Genomic DNA, 9,621 nt, shown 5'->3' with positions numbered 1-9,621 from the left:
ATCAACTCCTGTCTCTGCAAGTCAAGGGGTATGGGACTGCTCAATCTCCTTTCCACTACTAGGAAAAGGCCTGCTAGTGGCGCACCTGTTTTGGCTACTAATGGCGCACTACAGTGCGCCACTAGCATCACACCATTAGAACTTTTTACTGATGACGCACCACAGATGTGCCATTAGTATCTGGTATACTAACGGTGCACTGCCTGGTGCGCCATTAGTATAGCTCATGGTGTGTCATTAGTATCTGATATACTAATGATGCACCAGGAAGTGCGCCATTAGTATAGCTCATGGTGCGCCATGAGTATCTGATATACTAATGACGCACTATAGCTCATGGTGCGGCATTACTATGCCTCCCAGGGGCAATATACCCATGTGCTCTGGCTTACTAATGGCGCACTAGTTGACTGCGCCACTAGTGTGCTTTTTGCAGTGCGCTACTAAAGTGCTGAGTGGTGCGCCACTAGTATGAATATTAGGTATTTTTCTTTTCTTTTCTGATATTTGCACAGGTTACAAAACATATTACTGCACAGGTACACCATATCTATGCCAACATATAGTCTATCAAGGTACACCATACCTATGCGGACATATATTTACTTTGTCGATAGTTAAATTGTTGGTAAAATGATGTGCAGTCAAAACAATATATACTACCAGCTCTAAAAATATTCAATTATTATCCTCACACCCACAAGAAGGTTCAAGATAAACACATATTACACCACAATGAAAATATGTTTATAAACATGCACATAGCCAATCAACAGGAAGATACAGGACGCCGTCAACAGGAACATACAGGACGCCGTCAACAGGAACATAGCTAATGAAATGGTAGACATCATCATCCTTGGATTTCTGTTCCTCAGAGTAGTCATCTGACCTTGCAAACGAGTTACTGGTTATACGAATGCTTTCATAATTCACTATAGCCAATCCTTTGAGCTCCGGCGGCATGTCCTTTGCAAACTCCTTGAGCTTTTTGAGGTCCTCGCTAAGGGTGATGCCAGAAGAGTTCAACAGAACAGAAACAATAGCTTGGGTTGCACATGCGCTGTTAATTATCTATGAGTAAAAAAAGATTTGGTTAAAGAAGTGATGCAGAGTAAACGCGGCAAAAAAAAACTTAATCAACGTAACTACCCTGACCTGATTAGCAAAGAATACATTTGGGACCGCATCCTTGATAACAGGGCGCTCATCTTTTTCTGGAGGTCGCCATTTGTACAATAATATAAGCCCATAAATTGGCCTGCAAAAACACCAATTTGTTTGATACAATTGATTTAGGAAAACGACATTCATGGTAATGGGCAGCAGGGGTAGCATACTGAAGATCATTTAAGGCATCAAGATCAAGTGAGTAGAGTTCATCAACCTGTTAAGGAAGAATAACACAGAATATTATAAATAACAGCTTTTAAGGAGGTAAAAAGATTCCCACGTTTTGTAGGAAAAAGCACATGTAGAAACCAGAAACAGATTATTAGCTCCGAAAACTTAAACCAGATTGTTGTGCAACATTTTTAAAAGAAAGCGTCGTTGTGCTTCAAAAACATGGTTTTAGTATTTGTGAGCCTGGGTGAATCGAGAATCCTATAAGTCAACCAGATAATGAAATAGAAAAGCACGCTTCATTTTCCTACTTGGTCAAAATAGCAAGTTCTTTTTTTATCGTATGGGAGCGCTGAATGCAAAAATGTTCTCGAGCCAATAACGAAAGCAATGTTTAATCTTGCGATTAATGATGCAGGCTCTAATAAAGTAATTGAATGGCCACACCAATCAAGGCACAGACAGTCGTCTGAGATGGCGTGCAGCGCCATTATAAAACCTCCATTTGCAAGCAGGCAGGAAGATAATTTTGTTTCAGATACTACGTTTGAAGCATCCCCTCAGCAGATACATGCTTGTCACCCAATACATACAAGGAAGAGAGTGATAAATTTTTCAGTCTCGTCAGTCATGGCATTCTTTTATGCGTTGCGTTACAAAAGTGTGCTACGAGCATCAGCAAACATTTGCAAGATGTGCTGCCTGTAAACATATTAAACCATTTGCAAGTTTCGTTTTGAGCTACGAAACAATTATACATACAGACTAGCTAGAAATGAATAGCAAAAGCTGCAACAAATTCTAACAAATTTGAAACAGAGCGGAGATTTGGGTGAACGAGTGAAGAGTACTTGCATATTTGAAGAGAGGCCTGGATGGGGTCTTGGAGGCCGACGTCACCGTCGTTGTTGCCCGCCGCCGCGCTGGGCCTGCTGAGGCCGGAGGTTGCCGCCGCCATGGACGGAAGGAGGGATGGACTGACGGCGAGCAGCGGTGGTGGTGAGGTGGGGAGACTTGCTGCGGCACTGCCAGCAGCCGCAGGACGAGGCGGTCCGGCCGGTCTTGGAGGAAGGGCTGGGCTAGGCTGGGTCGGGCTGGGCTTATGATTCGGGGGCCTCAGCAAATAGAACCCCGTGACACTTACTATATTGGGCTTGCTCGCTCTAAACTCAACTCTGTATTCATTCATGTTTTTAGATTCGTTTACAAGATTTAACAAGATAAATATTATCAGAGAAAATGCACTGGATTCAAAAGAGTCACCATCAGGACCAGCTTTTGCACGCACACAAACATCAATTGAAATGCATGAAAACATCATTTAGTTGCACAATTAACTAAACTGGATCAATTGAATTAAAAAGGCATCCATACACCCTGAAAAAAAATTAATTACAGACTAGGGTGGTGTATTTTGTAAAAAACGTGCTCAATACAACTTTCAATGATATACCATTCCTGCTAGACGGCAACCAGCCACTACATTTCAAGTACGATGCGAAGAGTAATGGCAGAGCACTAACATGCTTAACAAACAACATGATGCAGAAGGTGCTAATGAATGCCTAGTTGCGCTATATACCTGTTACACGAGAAATAACCTCTTTGAGTGCTGAACTGTAATCAGGAAGAATAAAAACGAACTGGCAGAAATAAATTCAATTTCCTCTCAAGCAAACAGATCGAGTCTTAGAGATACAACACTACAAGATTGACAGCTGAAGATTGCTAAATTTACAGGGAAGTGCAAGAAACATTTATTTATATAAGCATAAAAAGTTATTTCCTAAGTCCTATAGGTACTTAAATTCAGAAGGCAAAGACAGGGCCGTCCCACAGTTATTCAGGGCCCAGGGGCAAGTCAAGATTAAGGGGCCCTTTTAAACACACAAAAGCTCAAAAAATGTACTTTAATAACAAAGTAAATATCTGGTACATAATATAGATTTATGATCTTTGGACTCTAAAACTGGCAGTGCAACTATTTACTGATTAAAAGAATTGTATCATGATAGCAATGAAGCAATATAGCTCCCACACAAAAGATCGACCTCTAACTGTTACAATGGATACATCATTTCCCCCCAGCAAAAACATAACCTTGTCAAAACTGGTTTCTCCTTTAAAATATTATGCTACCATGAGATATAAATTAATAAATCTAATGCATGTACTGACATTTCTTTCTGGATTCTTCCTTATCTGTCCTATTCTTCACTCAAAAACGAATAATAACTCATCTCTTTCAAACTATCCTACATAAGGCATAGTAAAGCAAACTGTGTTTCATGTTTACACCATGGGTTGCAGAACTTGGAGACATGTCACTAGCAGATAAATACTTTCTTGAAGACATGTAACTAAAGAAGCCGCATTAAAATGTTTAATACAGGGAGCAAAAGCACCTGGAAACGGATTGATTTGGATGTAGGTGACTAGCTTGATCCGCATGCTGCAGCAGCCAAACAAGAAGATGGCGCCATGACGCGAATAAAATTCCCCTCTTATCCTAAGCTCCAATCTGAGCAAGAGCAGAAGAAGATCCTTATAGATGTGGCTGATGTGCGATGTGGAATTGCCGGTGCCGGAGGGAAGAGCTAATTTATCAGTGAAACTTTGAATTGAAGAACGAGATTAAAGAAAATAAGGACGCGCACCATCTCAGCCTCGCCAACATATTGTTATTGGGGAGTGAGCGGAACATTGAGAAGGAAGGAGAAGCGTCTGGGAATGAATTCACGACTTAGATATCCATTAATGGATGGATGCGACCTTGGAATAAAAAAGGAGAGTTGGAGGGGCGGCGCTGTTCTAGGAGTTCGCAATTTGGGGAAACACACTAGTCACGAAGGAGAGGAGCACGATGGTGCTGGGTCAAGTGTGAACGGCGGACTCTGATAGCCATCGATTCCTTCATTGGGCTTGCGAGTTGGGCCTTTTTTCTGTTTATCGTCACACTTGCTGAAGGAACACTACCTAGGCTGGGGCCCCTGCCTGCTCGGGGCCCAGGGCGGGTGCCCCGTTTGCCCGACCTATGGGCCGGGCCTGGGCAAAGACCAACTTATTTCCAAACCTATAATATATGTAATCATCCTAATGAAAGGATAAGTGGCACAATTCTCGATAAGAAGAAAATCCAGGCATTGGTAGTTACCAAATGGGCCATGTTCGTCAGGGTGGAACTTTTGTAGGTAACTTACAATATTGTGATGTTCTGATAAAATCCAAGAATAAGCAATTAATTAGAATCAACAAAGCTAACATTCTGTAGAAATAAAGCTACTCAAGAAATGAAGCTAGAATGTGTAAATACCTTTTTCCAATGGAATGAGAACAAGTCATTTGGAAATACATGGTCCTCAATAACAAGTTCCCTTCATCTTGTCCAATTGCAAGAACTCGAAATGGAGTAAGGTGAGAATCCATACTTTCCTGTATGGTCCATTAAAGGAACAATCCATGTTGTAGAACAATAATATACCTATACATGAGCCACAAAAAACAGGAATAAGATACAGAGACTTATGTGTTACACCACTTTTAGAAACTGCAGCAACTGCATTCCCATCATAACCGATACACTTGGCTGACTAAACACAGAGGATGAACATATGGCTAATGTTCAAGAAAACAGAGGCCTGAGTTAGAACAATCATTTAGTAAAGATTGGAACATGTACATAATTATGTGTGCTCAAAAAAAAAACTTTACAGGCGGAGCAATACAGCACGGCATCATATATACCATAATGCATAATAATAATTCGCAGTATTTTATTCTGGTGCGTCGGTGTCAACCTGGAAACAAACAACTCTGGATTGAAAACTGCAGAGTTCAACAACTAAGCTTTCATTCTTATGGTTGACCAATGCAGTAGCAGTACAACACTGAACCCTAACCAATCAATCTTACATCGCTCTCATCGTAGCGGGAAGACCTAGATGTCGGAAGAGAGTACAACACTGCTTTTATGGTTGCCCAATGCAGTAGCAGTACAACACTGCTTTCATTCTTAGAGGAGGAAGGATCTCACCTGCCTGACAGAGATGAGAACGAGCTGAGGAGGAGGGGGCGCCCTTCTATACTCCCGAGGACGACGACCACAACGCCATGGACCATTGCGCCGATGCTTGTAGCCGCGTCCCTCCCTCTCCAGATCGGGAACATGGGGTGCCATGAGCGCAGCGCAGGGGTGGGGAGGACGGCGAGCATCGCCTCCCCTGCACTGTGTGCTCCTCCCGCGGCTGTCACCAGCAACAGAGGAGACGAGACGAACGGGCGAAAGGGGAGAGGCGAGCGGGAAGATGCGGAACAAGGGGGCGGCGACATGGGAGAGGATGGAGCGGGGAGGGGAGAAAGAGACGAGCGGCAACGGCGACCACGCGATGGGGCTTCGAGGGGAGGAGGAGAGAAGTGGAGGAGAGGAGGAGGCGGAACAGCGCGGCCGGCGGCGTGTGGGGCTAGGGTTTGGAGGGAGGAGAGAGCTGAGACGGGAGGAGGGAGACGAGGCGACAGGAAGAGCAGAGTGGCGGCCAGGTCCTCTCCACTGAGCGCGGGGACTGGCATGGGGGATTTTAGCGGGGGTGATAGCGATGGCGGATCCGGGGGGTGCGCCATTAGTAACCCTAGTTACTAATGGCGCATCAGCTGGTGGTGCGTTATTAGTAGTTTTGTAAAAAAAAAATATATAATTGTGGCGCACTGGGTGAGTGGTGCGTCATGGCGTACTCTGTCCCGGTGCGTCATTAGTACTTTTGCAATATATATATATATAGTAGTGGCGTACCGAGTGTGTGATGCGCCCTTAGTGTCCATGACACTAATGGCACACCTGCACATGATGCGTCACTGCTATATAGTAGTGGCGCACTACTTGTCTGGTCCGCCATTAGTGTCTATGTCATCTATAGCCCTTTTCCTAGTAGTGTTCTGTTGTAGTTTATTTTTTGATTTAGCGTTTTTGCTAGATTCATTAGGTGTAGGTTCATTTTTCAGTTTCTCTGGAATGAAGGTAGTGCGCAACAGTGTTCCTAAGTTTGTCTAGAGTGATATAAACTATTTTAGGTCTGAATGTGTAGATCAGTGTATGGTGAGCATTTTTAGGTTATGTTTTTTTATATGTCTGTAGATGCAGTTTTTTGTTTCAGTCGTAGGGTTGTTCGTTTGTCAGTCAAAGTTTAGTTTGATCGGAGAAACTAGACAAGTTCATTTATCTGCAAATTTTCAATTTTTAAGTTGTTGTCAATTCTCATTTTAGTTAGTCTCAAAGTTCAGTTTGATCATCTGTTTCAAAAACAAAGTTCAGTTTGGTCATGGCTTATAGTACGGAATGGAATATGGTGCACAAAAAGGAGATGGTGAGTCAGCAGCAAGCGGAGCTGGAGATATGGTGTCCATCGGATCAGGACTGGAGGAAAGTTATTGTAGACGAAGCCATCTCGAAAGCAGGTGGAAGAGCTGGCGGTGGGGCGGTGTTCAGAGACCAAGCAGATGTGTTTAGAGGGGGAGCTTGCTTCATATTTCCTCATATTTCGGATCCTGGACTAGCTGAACTACTAGCCCGCCGAAGTGTTGTCAAACTTGCAGCTCAAAAGGATGTGTAGCGACTACATGTGGAGATGGACTGCAGAAGGGTTGTGGCTATGTTGAAACAGCCGACCAAAAACTTGTGAAACCTTGGACCCGTAATTGAAGAGGTTAAATAGATTTTACGTGCACGGTTAGAGCATAAGGTTAATTGGGTTAGAATAGCAGCAAATTCTGATGCACATGCGCTTGCTAGGGAGGGTGTTAGCAGTGCAACTTGTCAGGTTTGGGCAACGCAACCACCTGATTGTATCATTTCTACTGTAGCTTGAGAGATTACTGATTCTTCTGAATAAATGAATGCATGTGTTCGGCGTCAAAAAAAAGTTCAGTTTGATCCTTTTATGTTTTGTCGTCTGTTTCATAAAGAAACTTCAAAACAGTTACATAGGGGATCAACAATACGGACGTATTAAATTAGTGATGCTTGCTATGTAGTACTCCCTTCGCTCCTAAATATAAGTCTTTTAAGCGATTTCACTAAAGGACTACATACGAAGCAAAATGAATAAATCTACATTCTAAAATATGTCTATATACATCCGTATGTAGTCCTCTAGTGAAATCTCTAAAAGGACTTATATTATGGAATGGAGGGAGTACTTCTGAATTCTCTTTTTGTGGTAAGTGAAATGCATGATATGTTGTTGCAGGCAGATGTTTCATCATTAATTTTGTCAAAATTCTATTTTAGGAGCCTACCTTATATTTTGGAAAATCTGCTTTTCTGTAGTACACATGTGCCAAATATTTATTTTCCCCGTACATTCCTTGAGTAGCAGTGGTGGTCAAGACTCAAGACTTATATTTATGTTTGATCCCTCCAGCTTATGACATCCTGAATATCCATGGTATAGGTTTCAGAACCATCGTCTGCCGCTACATATTGTCATAGATAAATTCTGATGCATTGAGAAAAAAGTAGATGAAGTTTGACGGATATGATTTTAATAAGCTACAAAGCAGTTAGGTCGAGATGAGCAAAGAATAGTATACAAAATGTGTAGGCAGTATTTAATACATTTACACATAAAGGTCCGGGCCCGTCGGAGGGCTGTAATGTTGTATGCTTTTGATTGATTAAGCTTAACACTTCTGATCACTCATTATTTACTTTGTATTCGTTAGAAAATATTTATTTTCTACTAATATCATAACATGTTCGACGGACCCAAGTAGAAACGGTCATGGTGCCAGGTGATAGCACTTGCCAACTTAAGAAGTCTACATACCTTTTATCTTACTAAAAGAGAGTTTTTTGTAAGAGGAAGATAACTCAACAGAAAAATAAATAGACATGCCCTTCGCAGAGGGAAGCATTGATTTGCAGAGGTGCCAGAGCTCAAGCTTTGAAAACAGAGATAATAATTTTGGGTGTCATGCTTTCATTGTCAACGCAATGACCAAGAGTTCTCAATATCTTCCATGTTACTCATGCTATAAGCGATTCCCAAACAGAAAAGTAAAGTTTTAACTCCCCCACCACCAATCAATCACACTCCACGGCTAGCCGAATCCTCGGGTACCGTCCGTACTAACATCAATCCAGGAGGAGTCTTGTTTTATAGTTATGTTTTCGATTTAAGCGTGGAACTGGGCATTCCAATTATCAGCCCCTTTCTCATGAATGGATGTGAATAAACACATGTCGAGGATAACACTCCTAGCATGGAAGATACCAATAGCCCCCTGTCACCACATGAGCGGTTCGGGCATGCAAAACAGATTATTTCTTGAAGGTTTAGAGAGTGGCACATGCAAATTTACTTGGAACGGCAGGTAGATACCGCAAATAGGTAGGTATGGTGGACTCTCATGGAAAAACTTTTGGGTTTATGGAAGTGGATGCACAAGCAGTATTCCGCTTAGTACAAGTGAAGGCTAGCAAAAGACTGGGAAGCGACCAACTAGAGAGCGACAACAGTCATCAAGATGCAATGAGTTTGACTAACATTGAATGCAATCATGAACATGATATAAATCACCATGAACACGAACATCATAGAGGCTATGTTGATTTTGTTTCAACTACATGCATGAACATGTGCCAAGTCAAGCCACTTGAAGCATTCAAAGGAGAATACCATCCTATCATACTACATCATAGTCATCTCAAAATCTATGTTGGCATTCAAGACAAACCATTATAAGCTCTCAGCTAAATAAGCATGGCATCAGAAACTATGATCTCTAAGTTGTCATTGCAAACATGGTTCTCTCACAACAAAGCTAAATCTAGGTCGACAAGCTAGTCATATTTACAAAAACAGAATAGATAGAGTTCATACCAGCTTTTCAGTCTCAGTCACTTCATCATATATCATCATTGTTGCCTTTCATTTGCACGATCGAACGATGAAAACGATAATAAGTGCATTTGACTAAGTTGAATCTGCAGGCAAACACAAAGGAGAAGACAAAGTAATATGGCTCTTTGAAAGCTAAACAGGTAAGCATGTAAGAACCACTAAGCATTGTAACCAATATCTTCTACCTTGACACAAAGAAAAAGAAAACTATTTACACAGGAAAGCTCCCAACAAGCAAAAGAAGAAAGAAAAATCTTTTTGGGTTTTCTCAAAAGGACACAAAACAAGAAAACAAGGAAACAAAAATAAAACTAGCATGGATAATACAGTGGCAGAGTGTAAACACGAGCTAAAAAAGCGAAAGCATAAGCATGAATGTAAA

General features: G+C 41.8%; 1 protein-coding gene across 1 annotated transcript; it reads right to left on the bottom strand.

Annotated features, from left to right (window-relative positions):
- Window positions 1-551: 551 nt before the first annotated feature.
- Window positions 552-4,778, bottom strand: LOC123452690 (ubiquitin carboxyl-terminal hydrolase 2-like). The gene is made up of 5 exons (XM_045129397.1): window positions 4,658-4,778; window positions 4,499-4,558; window positions 1,341-1,387; window positions 1,159-1,261; window positions 552-1,074 (listed from the first exon to the last, which is right to left on the bottom strand). Exons 2-5 carry the CDS (start codon window positions 4,508-4,510, stop codon window positions 748-750), a joined length of 489 nt encoding a protein of 162 aa, XP_044985332.1. The 5' UTR covers window positions 4,511-4,558; window positions 4,658-4,778; the 3' UTR covers window positions 552-747.
- Between the last annotated feature and the right edge of the window lie 4,843 nt (window positions 4,779-9,621).

Source organism: Hordeum vulgare, chromosome 5H, assembly GCF_904849725.1.
Source record: "Hordeum vulgare subsp. vulgare chromosome 5H, MorexV3_pseudomolecules_assembly, whole genome shotgun sequence".
Lineage (NCBI taxonomy): Eukaryota > Viridiplantae > Streptophyta > Magnoliopsida > Poales > Poaceae > Hordeum > Hordeum vulgare.
This window is presented reverse-complemented; position numbering and strand designations above follow the sequence as displayed.